The 25,054-nt window shown below is 45.5% G+C and overlaps 1 protein-coding gene across 2 annotated transcripts in view; it reads left to right on the top strand.

Annotated features, from left to right (window-relative positions):
• Positions 1-25,054, top strand: part of CSNK2B (casein kinase 2 beta) — a 59,280-nt gene that overhangs the window by 21,345 nt on the left and 12,881 nt on the right. For both annotated transcript variants that reach the window (XM_033915367.1, XM_033915368.1), the window contains exons 2-4: positions 15,443-15,525; positions 17,770-17,872; positions 22,456-22,571. In XM_033915367.1, coding sequence (XP_033771258.1) covers positions 15,443-15,525; positions 17,770-17,872; positions 22,456-22,571 — 302 coding nt within the window. The remainder of the gene's footprint in view (positions 1-15,442; positions 15,526-17,769; positions 17,873-22,455; positions 22,572-25,054) is intronic.

The following is a 25,054-nucleotide window of genomic DNA, read 5'->3' as shown; positions in this document are numbered from 1 at the left end:
GCCCCCCCAAACCACCTCCAGAATCCCCTAGACCCACTTATCTACCACCCCAATAGCGTTTATGGCTGCAGGAGCCACTTATATGCCAGTACAAAATGGTTTTGGGGGTGTGTAGGGGATTGCACATGTTTAAGTATCAATGCAGTGATTACAGGGGCTTATGGGCATGGGTCCTCCTCTCTATGGGTACCTAACCCACCCCCAAGACGACTTAAGCTGCCTCTGGGCTGGACGACTAGGCTTTCCTATACTAGGCAGCCAGGTGATGATGGTCTGGAGGCTGAAATTTAAAGTTGTAAATAAAATTTTTATGGGGAGGTTGGTGATCACTGGGGTAGTGTGTGTGGGGGGTCAGTGTTATGTGTTTGCAGTGCTTTTCTGGTGAGTTTAGGTGGGTTTTTGTGACTTAGCTAAGTCACAATGTCCAAGTTTCGTCTAGGCTCTGTTGTTAAACTTTCAGTTATACATGCTGTACGACTAAGTCTAAGCCGGCCCACGTCCCGCCCAACTCCCGCCCTCGACCCGCCTCCCGAAATGCCCCGTTTAGCTTTGGACGTTGAGCAGCACTATGAAGGCCTAGGTTGTTTTTAAATATGTCCAAAACCCGGTTTTATTATTGGCGCTTGGACGTTTTTGAGAAATATTCGTCCAAGTGCTGAATTTAGTCCGGTTTTGGGACGTTTTTCTCTTTCGATTATGAGCCCGTTGATGTGTAATTCTATGATTTTAATCCAATGTCTATTTCTCTCATAGTCAAATGAGCAATGAAGAGCTGGCAACCATAGAATTATAACCACAGTAATATTCAATCTGGCTTTGTAAAGAAACTGATAACAAGCACTTATCTTTTTAAACCCGATGGAGGCCAAATCCGTTTCACACCAACGGGCTTCTTCAAGGGAAGTGATAAAGCTTGCTTTATTGCCAGTGTCAGTTAATCATTGCCCAAAGATCTTTAAATAAGAGAGAAAAAGACAATTTCATTATATCTATTGTTTACTAAATAAATCAAGACTCTTGTTTCAATAATTCAAAATATTACCAATGAACAGAGTCAAAGAACACTACTTGCCTGTTTTGAAGTTGCCGCCACCACGCTGTCGTTACAAAAAAGCAAACAAAATGTCGCCTGGATTTAAAGACGCTGAGATAAATTGGCCAATCAGAACTAACTCAGTTGCTGACGTCAATTGTAAAATGCATGATCTTGCTACAAGAAATTGTTGTGAATGAAAAAGAGAGCTTGTTTAATATAAGGTATTAGTGGCTAACTCAAAACAATCCACTGAAAAATGATATCTAGATAAAAAGCCCCAAATTGTAGGACTAAATGCTGTTCACGCTGCGATTTTTTTACTACAAAGCTCAGGGGTCCAAAATATGTGAATGAAAAAAACAAAAATGAATGTTCAACAACAATCAGTGGATATTAATTATTAAAAAAATGCATGCCATTTGATTTGATTGTTAAGACCATGGGGTTCTAATGAATGAAGTTTGGAAATTCATTGCTGTTCACGTCTTAAAAGAAGCTTATTACGATCTCCCCCTCTTCCTGATTTACCTCATATTGTGTCCATGCAGAAAAATCTATGTTGGTAAAACTATAAGAAGTTTAAGAATTAGATTTAAACGAACATTGGTCCAATTTAAAGCGAATGAAGACAGAAGCGCACCTGGTGGCTCATTGCATGGAACTACAACATAAAGTTTCACCATTTGAAATGCTGGGTCATAGATATCGTCATTAAATCAGTAAGAGGGGGAAATCGTAATAAGCTTCTTTTAAGACGTGAACAGCAATGGATTTCCAAACTTCATTCATTAGAACCCCGTGGTCTTAACAATCAAATCGAATGGCATGCATTTTTTTATGCAAATCTGTCAGCCCCTATGTCAAAGATGCCAAATTTGAAGGAATGTTATGCAGCTATTCATGCAGAATTGCTGCAAATTTTGAGAGTGTAGTGTCCAGTAAAAGAATAATCTATGATAAAAATCTGAAGCCTTTATTTACTCTTGCTCTGCAGCTGATAAACTAGTCAAAATCTGTTGCAACAAAATGCATCTAATTTTTGGGCACACTTTGAGCATAATTTTCAGGTGGGCTTTTGTATCTATGATGTTCATACTAGCATTGTTGCAATTAGCACAAAATGTTATGCTGGACTACCAAAAATTAGCATTCTTGATCAATTATTTCAATTTTACAAGCAACTAAAAAGGACACTTTATTCATCACTGTGCACAATGCTGCCAACCAGCCAGACAATTGGGTCTAGCTCACTGACTATTGCAGCTAGGAATTTAAAATCTTAGGAAAATTCTCTTACTACCCTGACAATTATAAAATCTTGGGAAAATTCTCTTAGTACCCTGACTATTCTGTGTGCAAATTTTGAACAAAATTTGAAGCATAATGGTGGGGACCATTAACCCACTTGACATGGAATGATCTAGATCACAGTTCTTCAACCGCCGGTCCGCAGGAAATTTTTGCCGGTCCGCGCAGGACCGGCAAGATTGACTCATTTGAACTTCCTGCCGGTCCGCGCAGGACCGGCAAGATCAGCATCGGAAGCGTGCGCTGGGCCGGAGAGATCTTGGGGAGCCTCCGACAGTGGCTTTCTCCCCTCTCTGCAGCTCTCCTTTACTTCCCAGCGCAGCGATTCACGAAGGCAGCCTCGGGGCTTTTGCTGAGTCGCGGCTGCCTCTGATGATGCAACTTCCTCTTTCCTCAGAGGCGGCGCGACACAACAAAGGACCCGAGGCTGCCTTCGTGAATCGCTGCGCTGGGAAGTAAGAAGAGCTGCTGGGAGGGGAGAAAACCACTATCAGTCTGGGAAGCTGCTGGGCAGGGGAAAAAAGGGACAGCTGCTACTGGAAAGGGAGAAGGAGAAGGAGAGATGCATCTGGGAGGGGAGGAGGGAAAGGAATCTGGGAAGCTGCTGGGCCAGGAAAAAAAAGGACAGCTGCTACTGGAGAGGGAGAAGAAGGAGAGATGCTTCTGGGAGGGGAGGAGGGAAAGGAATCTGGGAAGCTGCTGGGCCAGGAAAAAAAAGGGACAGCTGCTACTGGAGAGGGAGAAGGAGAAGGAGAGATGCATCTGGGAGGGGAGGAGGGAAAGGAATCTGGGAAGCTGCTGGGCTAGGAAAAAAAGGGACAGCTGCTACTGGATAGGGAGAAGAAGGAGAGATGCTTCTGGGAGGGGAGGAGGGAAAGGAATCTGGGAAGCTGCTGGGCAGCTTCTAAAAATCTACTAAAAATCTAAACTTGAGTTCTTGAGAAAGCCAACAGGGACCACAGGGACAGCTGCTACTGGAGAGGGAGAAGAAGGAGAGATGCTTCTGGGAGGGGAGGAGGGAAAGGAATCTGGGAAGCTGCTGGGCCAGGAAAAAAAAGGGACAGCTGCTACTGGAGAGGGAGAAGGAGAAGGAGAGATGCATCTGGGAGGGGAGGAGGGAAAGGAATCTGGGAAGCTGCTGGGCTAGGAAAAAAAGGGACAGCTGCTACTGGAGAGGGAGAAGGAGAAGGAGAGATGCATCTGGGAGGGGAGGAGGGAAAGGAATCTGGGAAGCTGCTGGGCAAGATAAAAAAAGGGACAGCTGCTACTGGAGAGGGAGAAGAAGGAGAGATGCTTCTGGGAGGGGAGGAGGGAAAGGAATCTGGGAAGCTGCTGGGAAAGGAAAAAAAAGGGACAGCTGCTACTGGAGAGGGAGACGGAGAGATGCTGCTGGGAGGGGAGGAAGGGAAGAGAGTTACTGCTGGACAGGAGGAGGAGGGAAGGGAGAATGAAAAAAGGAAGGAAACAGCTGGCAGAGAGATTAGAGGAGGGGAAGGGGAGACACAGGCATGAGAAAGTAGAGAGATTGATGATAGGAAGGGGTCAGCAGAAAAATAAGCAGAGGGACAACGATGATAGATCTGGTGTAGGAGAGATAAAAATGAAGAGAGCAGTGAAGCTGGAATGAATCGTGTAAATAGGAGAGAGAGGCACAAGCTGGATGGAAAGGGGAGAGGGACATAGAAAGAAGACAGATACCATATGGAAGGGGGAGAGGACAGATAGTGGATGGAAGGGGCAGATGCTGGATTGAAGAGACAGAGAGGGCATACGCTGGAAGGAAGAGAGTGAAAAAAAGATTGAAAGCAGAAACCAGAGACGACAAAAGGTAGAAAAAAATAATTTTATTTCTATTTTGTGATTAGAATATATCAGATTTGAAATATATATCCTGCTAGAGCTGGTGTTAGACATAACTGGGGACTGCAAAACCCAGGCAGTGCTTCTTTAGCTTTCAGCTGGCTTAGGGCGCTCTCTGACCAGGGGGCAGTTGCCCTAGTTGCACTCCCCTAAAACTATTCCTGTCATGTGTTACTTCAGTATTCTGTTAGCATGATATTTCTGTGTAGCATTCTGTAATAATTTGGCTTGTTCAGTTTTCTTGATAGTAGAGGGGATATATGTGAAGGGGAGGGGAGACAGGGGTTTTGTTGATCCTTGCTCTGAATTATTTGTATTTATAAAATGACAATTCTACAGAATATTGTTTCTTTTTATACTTTAATAAAATACATTCAATATAAAATCATAACTGAGGCTTGTGTGGATGGGATCAGATGATTTGTGGGGACCGAGCTCGCGGAGATGGGGCGGAAACGGGATTTTTAAATTTTAGTCCTAGTAGTTTGCCGGTCCACAAAATAATTATTTTTTTTCTGCCGGTCCACGGGTGTAAAAAGGTTGAAGAACACTGATCTAGATCACAGTCAACACAAGGCCCGCCTGGCCGTTTTATGCAGCCTGCGGTGACTGTGCGCTTTACACTACACTCTCCAGGAACCTCCTTGAGTCCCAACTCCCCCACCTAACACCTCCCCCCTGCTGTAATTTAAAATCTTCGGGCAGCCAGTGGCACAACGAAGCAAGCCTCCCGCTATCGGCCTGCCCTAGAAGTGTTCTTTTTGCAGCGTTCTGCCTATGTTATTAGTACTTTTTAGTTTGTGGTCCTGTATTTGCATAGGGGTTATCTGTGTTCTGCATGTATGACCAAGGCCAGGTGTTCTGGTAGAAATGAATTTTGAGAAGCATACAGTGTGCTTTGAGTAGTTTAGTTTTGTGGTTAACTATTATGTGTTGTTAAGATTATATTGTGTGTATATATGAAGCATGAATGGAAAAAAATGGTACTACAATTAGTACTATTATGGGGGAGGGGTCTGGGGTGGAGCTTTTGGGCTAAATATTTTAATAAAAAAATTGGGTCTGCAACTTAGTCTGTGTTTTAGATTTCAGCCCCTTATGTGATTGAGTTTGACACCCCTGATCTAGATAAATTATGTTAGATACCAATTAAGTCACACTACATCATTCTGATTCCTGTTGGTCTTGTAAAACTGTTTTAGGTAAAGTAAAACACATGTTCGAATGTAAATTTGTTAAGTATAGAATACTGTTTGCTTAATATTTAATTTGATAAGCAAGCTAACATAGCAGATATATTATCTCATGATCTATATGATTCCAACATATCCTAACTCAGCAACAATGCCTATTTAGATTCTTTGTTATCCATTGCTTTAAAAATTATCTTAAATGCTTGGAAAGATTTATCCAGATTACAAGGGTGTTTCAAAAAGTAACAGCAAATTGACAGTATTTCATGAAATGAACACCTCTGGCATTTTAAACTCCCGCACAGGGAAGATACATTCTTAGAGGAAGTGTTGACACTGCCCAATAGATGGCATGGCATGCTGAATCGGTAGGACACCATATACAAAATGTTGGTGCCCTTAGCTGTTTGCATGGTAGAGGAGCAACAGACAGTCATCAGATTTTTGTGGTCAGAGTGTGTGACACCTAATGAAATTCATAGAAGAATGCTGCAATAATATGAAGATGTTTGAATTGATGAGAGAAGAGTGTACAAGTGGGTAGATGCGTTTAAAAATGAGTGAACATAATCCCTGATGAGGAATGCTTCGGTCATCCCAGCATGGCCATTCGTGAAAACAGGTATATATCTTTAGAAGTTCCGGCCAGGAAATTGGATGTCTATATCAGATCCATTCATACCATTGTCATGGAAGTTCTCAAGTATTGCAAGTTGTGTGCACGGTGGATACCTACTGATGAGCACAAGATAATTTGTGTGCAGACTTCCACAACCTTTTTTGGTGCGATATAAAGGTGGAGAAGGCTTCCTGGTATGTATCGTTACAGGGGACGAAACCTGGGTGCCTCACTATGAGCCTGAAAGCAAGAGGCAGTCTTTACAGTGGTGTCACGTATCATCTCCAGTCAAGAAGAAGTTCGTCTTGACCCTCCGCTGGAAAGGTCCTGTTCACTCTGTTCTGGGATATGAATGGACCAATTTTGGAGTATTGTCAGGAAAAGGGTGAAACTGTGAATAGTGCCCGATACAGTGCAATGTTGGAGGAGGAGCTGAAGCTAAAAATACAGAGCCATTGCAGGGGACTTTTGTATAAAGGCATTCTTCTCCTTCATGATAATGTACACCCTCACACAGCCACTGCAACTCTTGGCACCATTCGGTGATTGAGATTTCAGATCCTACAATACTTCCATACAGCCCTGATCTTGCTTCCTCTCATTATCATGTGTTTGGACCCTTGAAAGACGATTTGAGAGGATGAAGATTTGGAAACGATGAAGAGGTCAAATAAGCGGCGCATTCCTGGCAGAAGGCGTAATCAAAAACATTTTTTTCCAATGGAATAAAGAAGTTGGTGCAATGGTGCGAGAAGAGTGTGCCGCTCTGAACGCTCTGAGTATTGCTTGTGTTCTGCCTTATCATCTTTTGAGAAATTACCTTATTTGCTTAGCAGGAATGCCGTATTCCAAATGGAAGGGAATGTTCAGAGCCATGAAGTCGCTGGCTCTTTCCTCTTCCCCCAATTCAGCCCATGTTGCCACAAATCTTAGAGCAGCAGCTGGCCGTCAATCTTCAGCCAGAGAATCGGCGGTTGAAATCCGCTGTGGAGTCGAACGTGGGAGTGCTCGATCATCTGGAGCAGAGCATCTCGCTGTCACCCCCTGATGACTACCATGCCTCCTTGTCCAGTGGAGGCAAGGAACTTAACATTGAGCCCTGGATGAGAGGAGGAGGAGACCCCGGAGCTCTACCTAGGCGGAGCTTCACTTGTGGAAGGAATGCTGAGTAAGAAGAACACCGAGGAGGCTGGAGAGCCGGCGGCAACACCAGCAGTCACTCTGGAGATCACTTATGGTGTCCATAAAGAGCTTGGATTTGATGGTGGGGAAAACAGCGAAGGATATGGAGGTATTGGTAACTAAAGCTGATGCTTTCTCCTTAAATATTGATAGTGTGGCAAAATTGTATAAAAAAGATTCAATCAGAAACTTTGACATTGAAAGAATCAATATCAGCAGTCATTAAAGATCAAAGCTTTGTTTCAAGAAAGATTGAGCAAATAGAGAACTTTATTTTTTTATTATTTTTTTTTTTTTTCAAATAGAGAACTTTAATAGACGATTAAATCTCAGAGTTTTAAATTGCCCAAAAATTATGGCTATGTTCCCAGTCGAAGTATTTAGCAAATTTCTATTAGAGAATTTGAATTTTCCTCAAGAAAAGGCGTGAGCTACTTTGAAAGTGAATTTTGTTTCTAAACAAGATCTCACATCTGTTATGAGAATTTACTTTAAAAAGAGAGCAATTCCATTTTGTGGACAGAGAATATGGATATATCCAGATGTGACGAAATCGACCCAAGAGAGATGGAGAGAATAATAATGAGAGAGGAAACGAGAAAATTGGACGCTACCTTTTTGCTAGCATATCCTTGTAAATGTATAGTTAAATATTTGAGCTTGAGAGATGTGTTTGTTTTTTTTCCTGAGCATTTAAGATCTTTTTTTTGGACCTTAAAAAGTTAACCAGTGGGTTGGGATGAAGCAAAAGTCAATAGCTGAGGTTTAGCCATCTAAACCTTTTCTTTCTGAATTATTTACAGCCTCTTTTACAAAGCCGCGTGGCAACAGCCCCGAAGCCCTCTAAATCTCTTGGGCTTCAGGGCCGTTAGCGCAGTGCAGCTGCTAGCACACCTTTGTAAAAGAGGCCATTAATGTAAAGAGTCTCCCTTTAAATTCTATCTCCTTCCTGAGTGTTATAACTTGTAGTAATTTAATAAATGAATAAAAAGAAAATTAAAAAAGAAAAGTGTGATTATGTAGAAAAATGACATAATTTGTATCTCTAATTGAATTATATATCTCAAAATATTCAATTTGCTGTTAACTTTTTTTGAAACACCCTGGTGTTCCAATGGTGGAATTTAGTTTGAACATTTCAATATGAAACCTTAATCAAAAAAATCCTTATCACATTCCAAGAATTGATATATGATCTATTTTATCTACTTATATGTATATAGATGACATGTCTTCCACATTGTCTTAGGTTTATCTCTGTTCATGTTGGAACTCTTATTTTTTCTTCATAACTGTTGTAACAATAATACTTGTTATCCCAGGACAAGCAGGCAGCATATTCTCAACAGTGGGTGACGTCACCGACGGAGCCCCGCAGCGGACAGCCTTGAAAACAGACTTGCTTGAAGATCTTTGTAAGAGCTTCAGAGTGCTGCACTGCGCATGCGCAAGTTCCTTCCCACCCGAGTTAGGGCGTGTGTCTCCTGCGAGGTACCTCAGTTCAGAGTTTTCCGTGGAGCAAGAAGTCCTCTTCACTTCAGCTCTGCAGCCTTTGTTGCCTTCTCTCACCGCGGCTTTTTTGTTAGTCGCCGTGTTCGTTTCTTTTAATCTTTTCTTTAAAAAAAACAACTTATTTTTTTGACTTTCTTCCGGCCAGGGGCCTTTTGACCTAGGACTGGCCGCTTACCTCGTTCGGGAAAGATGATGGAAGCACTGGTTAAGGACACAATCTGCGAACACATAGAAAACAATGGACAACTGAAGGCGAGCCAGCACGGCTTCTACAAGGGAAGGTCGTGCCTCACGAACCTACTGTACTTCTTTGAGGGAATAAACAGCCAGATGGATAAAGGGGAATCCATAGACATCATTTACCTTGACTTCCAAAAAGCCTTTGATAAGGTACCTCACGAACGACTACTCAAGAAGCTGTGGAACCACGGGGTGCAAGGGGATGTCCACCGATGGATCAAACACTGGCTGGCAGGCAGGAAACAGAGGGTTGGAGTAAAGGGCCATTACTCAGACTGGCAATGGGTCACGAGCGGAGTTCCACAGGGATCGGTGCTGGGACCGCTTCTGTTCAATATATTTATTGACGACCTGGAGACGGGGACGAAATGTGAGGTTATTAAATTTGCTGATGACACCAAACTCTGCGGCAGGGTTAGAACCACGGAAGACTGCGAAGACCTACAAAGGGACCTAACGAGACTGGAAGAGTGGGCAAAAAAGTGGCAAATGAGTTTTAACATAGAGAAATGCAAGGTCATGCATGTAGGGAAAAAGAACCCAATGTTCAGCTACAAAATGGGGGGATCATTGCTAGGGGTGAGCAACCTTGAAAGAGACCTGGGGGTGATGATGGACACAACATTGAAAGCATTGGCACAGTGTGCAATAGCCTCAAAGAAAGCGAACAGAATGTTGGGTATCATTAAAAAGGGTATCACAACCAGGACGAAGGAAGTCATCATGCCGCTGTATCGTGCAATGGTGCGCCCGCACCTAGAGTACTGTGTCCAGTACTGGTCACCGTACCTCAAAAAGGACATGGCAGTACTTGAGGGGATCCAGAGAAGAGCGACTAAACTGATAAAAGATATGGAAAACTTTTCATACGCTGACAGGTTGAAAATGCTAGGGCTGTTCTCCCTAGAGAAGAAGAGACTTAGAGGAGACATGATAGAAACCTTCAAAATCCTGAAGGGCATAGAGAAGGTAGACAGGGACAGATTCTTCAGACTGTGGGGAACCACAAGTACTAGGGGTCACTCGGAGAAATTGAAAGGGGACAGGTTTAGAACAAATGCTAGGAAGTTCTTTTTTACCCAGAGGATGGTGGACACATGGAACGCGCTTCCGGAGGTTGTGATAGGCCAGAGCACAGTACAGGGGTTCAGATAGGTTCCTAAAGGAAAAGGGGATTGAGGGGTACAGATAGAAGCAGAGGTAGGTTATAGAAATGGGCAGGAACCACTTCACAGGTCATAGACCTGATGGGCCGCCACGGGAGCGGACCGCTGGGCACGATGGACCTCTGGTCTGACCCAGTGGAGGCAACTTCTTATTTTCTTATGTTATGTCGGCCTTTATTTTTTCTATGTCCTGGCCTCTTACTGGGTTCAAAAAGTGTAGCCAGTGCGTCAAGGCCATCTCAGTAACCGATCCTCATAGTTGGTGTATTGCTTGCTTGTTCGCGCTGTGCTACCCTTCAACCTCGAGCCCTTCGTAGACGCCGTGCCAAGCTTCTTCAACTATTTGGCACCATGGAACCATCTGCTGAGAGGGTCTCGACCTTGGGTTCGGGGACGGCCTCGACTTCCAAGACCTCAACCCCGACACCCCCATCTGCCTCCACCAAGGCCTCAACCTCGACATCTCCGGTCTCGAAGGCCCCCTCGGCAGTTCCTCAGAAGTCTTCCTCGGTGGGTAAGTCTCCTGTCTCTCCTTCAGGTACCACTCCTAAGAAGCCTCCAGAGTCTCAGGCATCCTAGGCCATGTCCGCGGTCCTGCCAGCCTCTTCGAGATCTCCAGCTAAGCGTGCCTTCAAGCATCGGGAATACTCATCCTCGAGGTCGCCCTCCTTGGAGCACACTGCTGCACCTTCGAGACCTGATCAGGTGTCCATGTTTGAGGACATGTTGAAAGCCATTCTGACCACTCAGATTTCTTCGGTCGTGGCTCAGCTCCTCCCAGCCTCGACCCTGCTTCCTACGAGCCAGCCTGAGCGGCAGTCTGAGACCCTGTGGAAGCACCTCGAGGAAAGCCTCTGAAGTCTTGACGTTTCTCGTCCAGCGACTCTTCGCTTACTCCTCGGACACAGTCTCCTCAGCCTAGATCGAGGCATCTCACTTCTAAGCTCGGTCAGGAGACTTTTCTACAGCAGAAACCCTCTCCTCATCCAGATACAGTCTTCTATGCCTCGTTTATCAAAGGCTACCGAGACTTCTACTAAATTTAAACATAAGTCTCGCAAGGCAATTACACCGGTTGCTTCTCCTTGCAATCCATCGAGGTCGAAGACTCCTCCATCAAGACCGATTCCGAGGGAGCCTTCTCATCCTACCTCGACCCACTCTGTTCTTCGAACCCCGGGAACTTCACCATCGAGGTCTTTGAAGCGCAAGCACTCTCTAACTCCTGTTGCGGGTAGTGGAGCTTCTTCAATCACTGTGCGCCTGGATTCTGAGCCGCCTCCTTGATATTCCAGAGAGGCTTCTCCTTCCTATTCGGTGGTTCCTAAGTCTCGCACTCCTTCTCTGGAAAGTGCCTCGACCTCAAAGTCTGCCTCTTGCCAGATTTGTCTTTGACAAAGGGAAATCTCTTCAGCTGGATCTCCACTCTGATTCCAAGTTCACTCCTGAATACTTGGCCGACATGGAGCTGCCTCATCCACCCAAGGAGACATTGAGACTTCCTATGACTCCAATATTGAAACAAACTTTCTTACGGAATATGGAAACTCCTTATTCCATTACAGCCATTCCATCCAAGCTGGAATCGAGGTATTGCACAGTACCTTGCAAAGGCTTCGAGAAATCACAATTGTCCCACCAGTCTTTGGTTGTGGAATCTTCTTTAAAGAAAGCTCATCCATCTAAGCTTACGCTGCGGTCCCTCCAGGCAGGGAGGGCCGTACCATGGACAAATTTGGCCGTAGATTATACCAGAATTCCATGATGGCTAACAGAATTATCAATTATAACTACATTTTCACGGCTTATTTTAATCATTTCCTCAAATTGATGCCTAAGTTCTACCCGGCTCTTGAGGAACAAAGTCTTCCTGAATTTAAACAGATCATCAAAACTCTGTCTCAACTTTGACTCTTCATGCTGCAAGCCACATATGATGCTTTTGAGCTCTCTTCTAGAGTTTCTGCCTTTGCAGTAGCCATGCGCCGTCTCGCCTGGCTCCGCATTGTTGATATGGATCCCAATCTGGAGGACTGTCTAGCGAACTTGCCTTGCCAGGGGAATGAACTCTTTGATAATTCTATTGAAGCTGCTACAAAGCGCCTCTCTGAACATGAGCACTCTTTTGCTTCCTTGATTCGGCTGAAGCCTAAGACTCCTCCTGCTCGCCCATATAAGCAACCACCACATCGTTATCCTCAAAAAAACGACACCAGCTTTCTCCAGGCCTCCGTCTAGAAGGCCTCCACATCAACAACGACAGAAGGCTCAGACTCCTGCTGCGACTAAACCTGCTCCATCTTTTTGACATTCCCAGTCTGAGCATGCCAACCTCCCTGCATCAGAATTCTCTTCTGCCCATAGGAGGTCGTCTTCACCACTTTTATCACCAGTGGGAGATGATCACCTCAGATCTCTGGGTTCTCAACATCCTTCGGGAGGCATACTCACTTCACTTTCTTCAGGTGCCTCCAGATCGCCCTCCAATTTGTCCCAACTTCCCCTCCTTCTTCAGGAAGCTCAGGCTCTTCTTCGCCTTCGAGCTGTCGAAGAGGTTCCTCTGAACCAACGAGACGGGCTTTTATTCCCGTTATTTTCTAATTCCAAAGAAGTCGGGGGGGATTTGCAACCCATTCTGGACCTCAGAGCCCTCAACAAATTTCTAGTCAAAGAGGAGTTTTGGATGCTTTCTTTACCACCTCTGTATTCCCTGATGAATCGGGGAGATTGGCTATGCTCTCTGGATCTCAAAGAGGCTTTCACTCATATCCCGATTCATCCAGCCTCTCGCAAGTATTTAAGATTTCGGGTGCGGAATCTTCATCTACAATACAGAGTTCTTCCATTTGGACTCGCCTCATCCCCCAGAGTCTTCATGAAGTGTCTGGTGGTGGTGGCTGCAGCCCTCCGTACCCAGGGTCTTCAAGTTTTTCTGTACCTGGACGACTGGCTCATCAAAGCCCCCTCTCAACAAGGGGTTATTGCAGCGACCCAACAGACTTATGTTCCTCCAACATCTGGGGTTCAAAGTCAACTTTCCAAAATCCCAGTTGACCCCATCTCAGTCTCTCCAGTTCATCGGGGCCACTCTAGACACTGTCCAGCTCAGAGCGTTTCTACCTGCACTACGTCGGGATACCCTCATTCGCCTTTGCCATCAAGTGTCTCATCTCGCATCAATTTCAGCAAGACAAATGATGGTTCTGCTCGGTCACATGGCTTCTACAGTTCACGTGACACCTTTTGCCAGACTTCACCTTCGCATACCTCAGTGGATTCTGGCATCTCAGTGGCAACAAGCTACCGACACACTTTCTCAACAACTTACAGTAACTCCTTTGTTGAAGCAGTCTCTCCACTGGTGGATGCTCTCTTTCAATCTTTCCAGAGGTTTGCTGTTCCACAATCTCCCTCATCAGAAGGTTCTCACAACAGACTCTTCACCTACGCATGGGGAGCCCATCTAGATGGTCTCCGTACCCAAGATCATTGGTCTCCTGCGGACTGTCTTTGTCACATCAATCTGTTGGAAATCAGAGCGATTTTCAATGTCCTCAAAGCTTTTCAACACCTTCTTCATGACAAGGTAGTCCTTGTCCGGACGGACAACCAAGTCGCTATGTACTATGTCGGCAAACAGGGAGGGACGGGATCTCACTCCCTTTGTCAAGAAGCTCTGAAGCTGTGGGATTGGGCAATCCATCACAACATCTTTCTCAGAGCTATCTACATTCAAGGTCAGCACAACTGTCTGGCGGACAAGTTGAGTCGTCTTCTGCAACCACACGAATGGACACTCAATTCTTCGCCTCTACGTCAAGTGTTTGCTCGAGGGGGACTCCTCAAATAGACCTCTTTGCCTCTCCCCTCAACAAAAAGCTGCCTCAATTCTGCTCCCGAATATACTCTCCCCAGCGTCTCGAGGCATATGCTTTCCTACTGGATTGGACGGGTCAGTTTCTCTACGCCTTCCCTCCATTCCCTCTGATTCTCAAGACTTTGGACTGTAAACGTGCCTTGGCTTTCTACTTGCAATGCACTCAATCTCACAGAAAAGCCCCACAACTTTTCATCTCCTTTGATCCAAATAAGTTGGGGCATCCTGTCTCAAAGCGAACCATATCCATCTGGATGGCTGCTTGCATCTCTTTCTGCTATGCTTAGGCTGGTCTCCTTCTGCAGGGTCGAGTCACGGGCCACAGAGTTCGAGCAATGGCGGCGTCTGTAGCTTTCCTCAGATCAACTCCTATTGAGGAAATCTGCAAGGCTGCCACTTGGTCCTCGGTTCAAAAATTCAACTCTCATTACTATCTGGATACTTTCTCCAGAAGGGATGGCCATTCTGGCCAATCTGTTTTGCAAAATCTCTTTTCTTAACTTGCCAACTCTCCCTCCATCCCATTATGCTTAGCTTGGAGGTCACCCACTGTTGAGAATATGCTGCCTGCTTGTCCTGGGATAAAGCACAGTTACTTACCGTAACAGTTGTTATCCAGGGACAGCAGGCAGATATTCTCACAACCCACCCTCCTCCCCTGGTTGGCTTCTTACCTAGGTAACTGAACTTAGGTACCTCACAGGAGACGCGCGCCCTAACTCGGGCGGGAAGGCATTTGCGCATGCGCAATGCAGCACTCGGAAGCTCTTACAAAGATCTTCAAGCAAGTCTGCTTTCGAGGCTGTCCGCTGCGGGGCTTCGTCGGTGACGTCACCCACTGTTGAGAATATCTGCCTGTTGTCCCTGGATAACAACTGTTACGGTAAGTAACTGTGCTTTATATGTTTTGCTGATTACATTGTTTTTGTAAAAAAAATTCAATAAAACATAGACTAAAAAGGAACTATGGGACAAGACTGTATTTGGAGTCAATCTAAAAAGGTTCTTCAACTTTTTGGGGATACTTTTATAACTCTTTTTGTGGGTAAATCCTATGTTATAAGCAGAAAAGGGTTTTGTTACATTACTGCAGGGGTTACTTGCATTGTAGGAGTGGAGAAAATTCATGCTTACTTTGTGACCTGAATGTAGTTTGGGTGGAGCTGAGGAAAAGGATGACACAACTCCAAGCAAGTGTAAATATACTTTGGTGAAGTTAAGCCTTTTTATAAAGATTTATAGGCACTTATGTTGCCTTTCTAAAATAACCACAAAATGGGTGACTTCATGCACTTTTGTAACATCATTTTTATAATAGATCACCTAGATAGAAGACTTAAATGCTGTGATTTGACTTCTCCCTAGATTCTAAAGGTTTAGAATTGTCTGCATATGCCACTCAGTAAATTTTCATCCACCACCTGCTTCCTTTCTTTTTTTTTTTTTTAGAATACACAAATATGAGCAGCTCAGAAGAGGTCTCGTGGATCTCCTGGTTCTGTGGCCTACGGGGCAATGAATTCTTCTGTGAGGTCAGTGTTTGGCGAGAGATTTCAGAGGGGTAGTTGTGAGGAGGTAGACAAGTAGGTGGAGGACAGAGGCTGACAGTATGGGTTTCTTCTTGCAAGTAATACATCTGTCACATAGCCCCTTTCCCTATAGAACAAACGTACCATTCCATCAGGAGCGTTCTTAGTATTGGCTCCTTCCCATTTCTTGGGATCTAGTTCTTGCTTTCTGGTTGAAAGTATGCAAGATGTAGTCTTAGTGACAAGGCTGTAAAAACGTGTGAACCATCTAGAATTGCATCCCTTCCCTCAGAATGTGAAGGATCTAACCTATCATTTTCTTGGCCTATGTAAAGAGGGAGACAGGATGATGGGAGTAGCTTGGGGCTTTGTCTGCTTTTCTTCATTCTACCTTTCAGGGACCTTCCCTGTTCTTCAGGAGATCATAATTAACCTTCTTACTTAGGAGCATGGGACTCTGCTTCTTGCATAAAGCCCATTTACATCTTTCCTCGTAGATTAAATTTGATTCTTAGATGTTGCTGTCTAGCTATATCATCCCATAGAAAGAAGAGAAGGAGAGCTAAAGGTACCTCTGTTCAACCCTTACAGGATCTGAGCTGGGATTGTAACTTAAGGGAAGATTCTCAAAACTTCACGATAAAATCCGATGGGCTGCTATCGAGGTTACTATTGTAACGATTTCAAAAAGGCGAGTCATTTTTAAGAGCACGCATGCAAATGAGGTTCACGGATGTTCATGTAGGCATCCTAAATTTACATGAGATGAGTTGCTGGTGGTAGCGATCAGCACATGTGCAGAATACACCCGCATATTTAAAAAAAAAAACAAAAAACACCCCACTAAATAGAAGATTGGCAGGAAAGATGCCTCCTGCACTTGCACAACCTCTGGATACCCACCCCTGGCAATGGGAGGGATGCCCACTCTCCTGCCACATCACATCATCCCCTGACAGTACTACCGACAATCCTCCACCCCACCCCCACGCTCCACCCTACCTTATTCACGAAGTCCAGTCAGAAGGCGATCCTTTCACTTCCCGGTGCATCCTGGGATGCGTGGGGGTGGGGGGAACCTAAGGCTTTGATTGACTTAGGCGGGGCCTTTAGTGCCTGGGTCAATCACATCCCAGGATGCACAAGGAAGGGGAAGACTGCCATTTTGTAAGAGGTGGGCCTGCTAGCTGGCGCAGGTAGGCATCCTTCCGACCGGATTCAAGGTAGGGAGGGGCATGGGAGGAGTTGTTGGGGTTGGTGACGGCAGGAGAGAGTGGGCATCTCTCCTGCTGCAGGATGGGGAGGGGTGGGTAGTAGTGTTGGAAGATTGTGCAATGCGGCAGGAGAGAGTGAGAATCTCTCCGGCTGATCTTCAATTTGGGTTTTGCTTGTTTAATTCAGTGGTTCCCAACCCTGTCCTGGAGGAACACCAGGCCAATTGGGTTTTCAGGCTAGCCCTAATGAATATGCATGAAGCAAATTTGCATGCCTATCACTTCCATCATATGCAAATCTCTCTCATGCATATTCATTAGGGCTAGCCTGAAAACCCGATTGGCCTGGTGTTCCTCCAGGACAGGGTTGGGAATCACTGGTTTAATTTACATGGGGGGGGGGGTCTGAGTTGTCGAACTGTACTTCTATCAGAGCCTGAGCCAGTCAGCGATCGATCACTGATCAGAAAGTAAGGCTACGACAGCTCAGACTTGTGCCACATTTGCGGTCAAAATTTGCTGACAACAAGGTTAGGGAATTACTCGGCAATGATAGAGAATTGCTCGGAGTGCTCATTTTAATATTAATGACCTTGTTGTATTACATTTGCATAGCAGTATTGGAGACTGCTAGGAAACTCGGAAAAGACTACAGTAAGCCGTTTTGATAATTCACCGCTACATGCATGCTAAATCTGCTGGAACCGGTTTAGCGAGCACGTTAAAGCACATTTTAGTTTTGAGAATCTTCCCCTTATTTTATGGCAGGGCCATCAGTTTACTAACTGCACCTTAAGATTTATAAGCAATTATTAGATCTATGCATGGAGATTACATAACCTGGACTGTGACCCATGATTGGTTAATAGCAACAGCCTTCGTGGCTGTGAAAAATGGTAATAGTGTGAGGTGGTGCTGCATTATAACACCGGGCCTGATGGCATTTGCTCTCTTATGTGTTTGAATCACTCTCATAATTTCTTTCCTCTCTGCCACAGTGTCTGAGGGCCTGTTTTATCCCTTTGTCCTGCAGGTGGATGAAGACTACATTCAGGACAAGTTTAACCTGACTGGGCTAAATGAACAGGTGCCACACTACCGGCAGGCGCTGGACATGATCCTCGACTTGGAACCAGGTAATGTTGCCTCATGCGCATATTCAGGCTGCAGCATCTACTAGAAAGGGCTGAGGTTCTGGGGGGCTGTGTATCTCAATTGTAACTTCTGATCTAATGCAATAGGTGAGTCATTCTGGATAGACTGGTACTATCCCAGTGCCTACGATTTGTGCAGAAGAAATCTAGTCTGGATTTTGAATCCCTCCTACTTCACCAGAGGGCTCTGCTGTCCCTTTTAGATTTTCATTTCATTCTGCACGTGAGCCAGAAGGAGTCTTTCTGATGTGCTCTGCTTAATTTTGGGGGGGTATTTTCATGAATTTCTCATCTTTTTTGGTGCCAACAGCTCCCCTGGTTGAGGATTCAGCTCTGCCTGCATGGAGGAGAAGCAAATTGAAGTCTGCAGCTGACAGGACCGATCCCTTGTAGTATCTGTTGGCCAGCTTGCAGAATCCTTTTTAGAGTTTGGGGCAGTTCCTCTTGTAGCATTGCTCGCCTACTGCATTGCAGGGGCTTGAGAGCTGATTGTTGGGCATCAGTAGGGAGCTCATTGGGGTCTTGCCGCCCCCATTTTTGTGTTTACATGGGTTAAAGGCTCAGTCAGACTGGCAGCCCGAAGTTTCAGTGCTGGAAGGACATTTAGTTGTGAGTTGGTCATTTCTTCTCCCAGATCCAGCTACCTTTGGAGCTGAGGCAGGCTGCATTATGTTGCCAGCACAGTTTGAGGCTCAGTCAGACTGGCAGCCTGAAGATTCAATGTTGGAAGGACATTTAGTTGTGAGTTGGTCATTTCTTCTCCCAGATCCAGCTTCCTTTGGAGCTGAGGCAGGCTGCATTACGTTGCCAGCACAGTTTGAGGCTCAGTCAGACTGGCAGCCTGAAGATTCAGTGTTGGAAGAACATTTAGTTGCGAGTTGGTCATTTCTTCTCCCAGATCCAGCTTCCTTTGGAGCTGAGGCGCAGGCTGCATCATGTTGTTAGCACAGTTCACAATAAGACTGTTGCAGCCTATGAGGAAAATCAGCGGGAAGGGATTGCTGTCTGTAAATTTAAAGGTTTCTGATGTTGCTAGGGGTGGGGGTTCCATTTTAGCATTTTGGAGTCATTTTTTTGGCACCAAAACACTGCTATAGTAGCCAACTTGGATGTCCTGATTTTTTTTTCCAATGTTCTCCAGAAGCTCCAAATCGCCTTGTTTTGCCTCGAAATTCACAGGGATGGAGTCCTTGGGCTCTCTTGACAACTATATCTCTCTCACCACTTTGCGTTCCCAGGTACCACTCACACACGCAATGCCTATCTGTTTACCTACCCATCCCTAAAGGGATGCACCTACAAAAGATTCCTTAATAGAACTCTCTCATTCCAAGCTGGTAGATGGACAGATTGCTTGACCACCCTCATCTCATCTGCCCCATCTTACTCATACTTCAGGAAATCTCTCAAATCTTACCTCTATGATAAATTTCTCGAACCCCTCCCCTCCAAATAACCAAACCCTCCCACCTCTCCTCCCCCGATCTCTCTCGTACTGTTTCTTTCACTGTATAAATATCGCTGCTGTAGATGTACAGCAAGGGTTCACCAAGGGTAGGTCCTGCCAATCCAATCTCATCAGCTTCTTTGACTGAGTAACAAAACAGCTAGACTTGGGAGAATCCGTGGACGTCGAATACCTAGACTTCAGCAAAGCTTTCGATAGTGTCCCGCAGGCTGTAGAGCAAGATGAAATCAATGGGGCTGGGAGAAACACTAACTACATGGGTCAATGACTGGCTGAGTGGCAGACTTCAGAGGGTGGTAGTTAACGGTACCCTCTCTAAAACATCGGAGGTGACCAGTGGAGTACCGCAGGGCTCAGTCTTGGGCCCGCTCCTTTTCAACATATTCATAGGGGACCTAACTCAGGGGCTTCAAGGTAAGATAATGTTATTCGCTGACGACGCCAAACTATGCAATATAGTGAGAGACGACAATTCACCCGATAATATGACACAGGACCTACATTTGTTGGAGCTTTGGTCCTCGACCTGGCAGCTGGGCTTCAATGCTAAGAAATGGAAGATCATGCACCTCGGTAGCAGAAATCCGTGCAGAACTTACACCTTGAATGGTGAGACTTTAGCTAGAACTTCAATAGAACGAGACTTGAGAGTGATCATCAGCGCAGACATGAAAACTGCTGATCATGTGGAGAAGGCTTCATCTAAGGCAAGACAGTTGTTAGGGTGCATCCGCAGGAGTTTCGTCAGCCGGAAGCCTGAAGTCATAATGCCATTATACAGAACCATGGTGAGACCTCATTTGAAATACTGTGTGCAATTCTGGAAGCCACACTACCGAAAAGATGTACTAAGAGTAGAGTCGGTGCAACGGATGGCCACCAGGATGGTCTTGGGACTCAAGGTCTATCGTACGAGGAAAGGCTGAAAAATTTGCGGCTGTACTCACTCGAGGAACGTAGGGAGAGAGGAGACATGATCGAGACGTTTAAGTATATTACCGGCCGTATCGAGATGGAAGAAGAGATTCTCTTTCTCAAAGGACCCTCAGCCACAAGAGGGCATCCGCTCAAACTCAGGGGCGGGAAATTTCATGGCGACACCAGGAAATATTTCTTCACCGAGAGAGTGGTTGATCCTTGGAACGAGCTCCCGATGCAGGTGATCGAGGCAAACAGCATGCAAAAATTTAAGAGCAAATGGGATACCTATGTGGGATCCCTTAGAGGGTTAGGCCAAGGGAACTTGTCACCAGGAGTGGGATCCCTAGGATAGTAGACTTGGGGGTGGGTCAGTAGAGTGGGCAGACCTGATGGGCTATGGCCCTTATCTGCCGTCATCTTCTATGATGTTTCTATATTTACAGTCTATTTGAATCCATCTCCAGACAGTTACTATTTATACCCTGATATGTGTATATCTTTCAATGCTGTTTTACTTTCATGAACTGTGTATGTTATCTGTTACTGCCTTTTTATAATAATTCAATAAAAAGATTGAACTAAAAAACAAGTTTTATAAGTCCCAGTGGGTTAATTAATATTGGATGCATATTCATTAGGGAAATCCTGAAAATCTGACTGGTTTGCAGCCCTTGAGGGCTGAACTTGTATAAGCCTGGCCTAGATTGCTAGTCACTTGGACTGAAAAATAACTTGTATGCCTGAACTTGTAACTACCTAAACTTGTAACTCTGTCCTGGGACCTCTTCTTTTCTCCATCTACACTTCTTCCCTTGGCACTCTAATATCTTCCCACGGCTCCCGGTACCATCTTTTTGCTAACAACTTGCAAATCTACCTCTCTACACCCCAAATTTCTAAGGCAATCCAGGCCAGAGTCTTAGCCTGCCAGTCTTGACATTTGCTACATGGATGTCCCGCCATCTAAAGTTTAAACATGGCCAAGACTGAACTCCTTATCTTTCCTCCTAAATCTGTCTCTCCTCTCCCTATGTTCTCTGTTTTGGTGGATAACGCTCGCAACCTCAGGGTCATCTTTGACTCATCTGTCCTTCTCTTTGCATATGCAACAAACCGCCACAACTTGTTGCTTCTTTCTATACAACGTTGTTAAAATCTGGAGTTTCCTTTCTGAGCATGCTGCCAAGACCATTATCCACATCCTTGTTACCTCTTGCCTAGATTACTGCAACGTGCTTCTTGCGGGTCTCCTGCCAATCCATCTCTCCCCCTTTAATCTGTTCATAATTCTGCTGTGTGCTTTGTATTCCACCAGTGTCGTTATGCTCATGTTACCCCCCTCTCCTAAAGTCGCTTCATTGGCTCCCTGTCCACTTCCACATACAGTTCAAACTTCTCTTACTGATTTACAAGTGTTCTTGCTCTGTGGCTCCTCAATATCTTTCCTCTCATCTCTCCCTACACCCTGTCCTGGGAACTCCATTCTTCAGGTAAGTCTCTCTTATCTGTACTCTTCTCCTATACCACAAGCTCCCAACTCCACCTCTGCCTTGCTGTGCTGTATGCCTGGAATAACCTGCATAAATCAGTACTCCAGGCTCCATCTCTGTCGGTATTCAAATTCTGGCTGAAAGCCCTTTTTCAAAGCTGTATTTAGGTACTAACCCTTCCAACCTGCCACTATATCTGTTTCTCATTCCCTGTGTGGCCCCTATCCTCTCTAACTCTTCATCCCTTTTATATTTCCCTTCATGAGCAGCTTATATTGATTTACTCTGCACTGTGAAATGGTTCAGTAGTGCTGAGTTCTGGAAACTATAGAATTTGTTTTGTTTTGTACAAATTGACTGTTTACAGGTTGTGATATCCAGAGCCATCATTAGGGGTGCAAATTGGGATTTCCACAAGGCTCTGTGTTAGAGGTTCTCCTTGCATCACTTCCTCTTCCTAAGTCATTGGCATTGACAATGGTATAACATCATATGTTCTTCATCCTCCAGAAGGACTCCTTCTCACACTTGAACCTCTTTGCACTTCCCTAAGGACAACCCTAATGATACCTATTGGATCGATGTAAGAATTATGCAAAGATGCAGCCATATATAAGCCACTGAGCACATCAGGTTCCCTCTTCAGATATCATTGACACATTGTGTTCTGCTGTTTCCTGCTACAGATGAAGAGCTGGAGGATAACCCAAACCAGAGTGACCTGATAGAACAGGCAGCTGAAATGCTATATGGTCTGATTCATGCTCGCTACATCCTCACTAATCGTGGCATTGCCCAGATGGTGAGTGAGATACTTCAATGGATGGGGCAGCAAGACTAAGACTGGAGATATATAGTATGGTTTGCAGTATACCTTTTTTGGGAGAATTGTTCTGCCTTCAGAATTAAGTATTGGGAGAGGGATGAGATTAGATTTTGCTAGCTTTGTGGAGGAAATAAAGGAAGGGAGATGGCAGGTGGGGGAGGAATAGTTTACCGTATTTCCCGATATATAGGTTGCAGCCTATACATAGATTTTTGCAAATCCACCTAGTGAGCGTGGTTTGTTTAAATGGGGTGACCTATATATGAAGCAATACATCATCCCCCCCTTAAATACTTGCTGGACGGCCACGCCTGCCTCCTCCAAACACACTAGCTGCCTCCAAACACGATGTGCAGGGCAGGATTGATGTTTGCAATCTCAAGCCTCACCCCGCACCCTTCCTGATTGGCTGCCATCGCGAGAACTGACGGCAGCCAATCAGGAAGGGCATGGGGTGAGGCTTGAGATTGCAAACATCGCTCCTGCCCTGCACAGCGTGTTTGGAGGAGGCAGCCAGCGTGTTTGGAGGAGGTATTTAAAGGGGGAGGATGATAGGCCGATTTTAGGTTTCTAAAACTCTTATGTTTAAATGATTTTTATTATTCCAGCAGTAAGAAGCAAATACAAACAGTAGTACCATTCAGGAAATAACATTTTCAGCAATATAATCCCCTAAAACTCTTAAATAAGCCATGGTTAGTAACATGGGGCAGCTTAACTAAGAGTTTTAGAAACCTAAATCGGCATTTCCTGCGGCCTATACAAGGGGTTGGCCTATATGTTGGGAAATATGGTAAAAGGGAAATAAGTGAAGGAGGGTCATAATGATAATCAGATTGGCAGTAAATAAATGTTTTAAAATAAAAAAAATATATAGCAATCTTATAATTATCCCATGACAAGCAGGCAGGTATTCTCACAAGTGGGTGACGTGATCCAACGGAGCCCCAATGCGGACGCCTCACAAGCAGACTTGCTTGAAGAAACTCGAAGTTTCAAGTCGCCCGCACCGCGCATGCGCAAGTGCCTTCCCGCCTGACATCGGGCGCGTCTCCTCAGTTCTTACTTTTCCGCGGAGCCGAGAAGTCCGTCTTCGACTCTCTGCGTGAAGTGTTTTTCACTTGTGCCTTCTTTGTCCGCAGTTTTGGGTTTATTTTTCTCAGAATCGCCGGTTTTCTTCTTAATTTTCTCTTTAAAAAAAAAAAAAAAAGTCTTCCGTTCGATCGACCGGGCAGGCCACGTGGCCGCAGCCCTGCGGCTTCGATCTTGCAGCGGAGCTTTTTCGGCCTATGTCCCGACCTGCAACCGGTTTTAAAAAGTGTTCCAAGTGCCAGCGCGCGATTTCCCTAACGGACCCTCATCGACGCTGTCTTTGGTGTCTCGGGCCTCAACATCTCCCAAAATCGTGCCGACCTTGCTCAACACTTAAGCCTCGTGCTTTCAAGCGTCGTTGCATCTTGTGGGAGCAGCTCTTCGGTATGGAGTCTTCGATGGAGCTTTCATGCGATGCGCTCCAGGCTTCCACACCTTCTGCTCCGAGCCTCATCAAACCTGCCTCGTTTGTACCGGCTATGTCTTCGACGCCTGCTGCGGTGCCTTCCTCTGTCTCTTCAGGTCAGGTAGTACAGCAGCCCATTCCCCCGGTAGTGCTTAAAGTGCCCAAGGCTTCTAAGTCCAAGCACTCTCACACTGCCTCGAGGGAGCACGAAGCCCGTGCAGGTGGTCCCGTTGGAGATGCGGATCCATCCTTGCCAGCTTTGTTCCAGACCTTATTGGAGAAGCAAATCATTCAGCTCTTTACTACCATGGGGCCGAAGCTTCTCTCACAAATCCAGCCTGGGCATGCGGAGGTCTCCCGCGAGGTCGAGCCACCTCCTGTGCCTCAGTCATATACACACTCTCTACAGGGAGCAGAGTCTCTGCGAGTGTCTGGTCTGGCAACTCAGCATGCATCGCAAGGAGCAGAGTCTTTGCTCCTGCCTCCGTTGGAATCCGTGCACTCGATGCAAGGAGCAGAATCTTTGCGAGTGCCCCGAGGATCTTTGCGAGTGTCCCTTTTGGACTATCTGTTGCACCTTTCTCATGCTGGCCTCAAGCCTACCTCGATACGGGTCCATCTTAGTGCAATTGCTGCTTTCCATCAGCCTATTGAAGGGAAACCTCTCTCTGCTCATCCTGTGGTTTCCAGATTCATGAAAGGACTTTTCAATGTCAACCCACCTCTCAAACCGCCTCCAGTGGTTTGGGACCTCAATGTTGTTCTTACTCAACTGATGAACCCGCCTTTTGAACCAGTGGACAAGGCTCATCTGAAGTTTCTCACTTGGAAAGTGGTGTTTCTCATTGGCCTCACTTATGCTCGACGGGTCAGTGAGCTTCAAGCATTGGTTGCGGATCCACCTTTTACTGTGTTCCACCATGACAAGGTGGTTCTTCGCACTCATCCGAAATTCCTTCCT

The sequence above is a fragment of the Geotrypetes seraphini genome, chromosome 12 (assembly GCF_902459505.1).
Source record: "Geotrypetes seraphini chromosome 12, aGeoSer1.1, whole genome shotgun sequence".
Taxonomy (NCBI): Eukaryota; Metazoa; Chordata; class Amphibia; order Gymnophiona; family Dermophiidae; genus Geotrypetes; species Geotrypetes seraphini.
The sequence above is the reverse complement of the archived record's forward strand: the minus strand, read 5'-3'. Positions and strand labels throughout refer to the sequence as shown.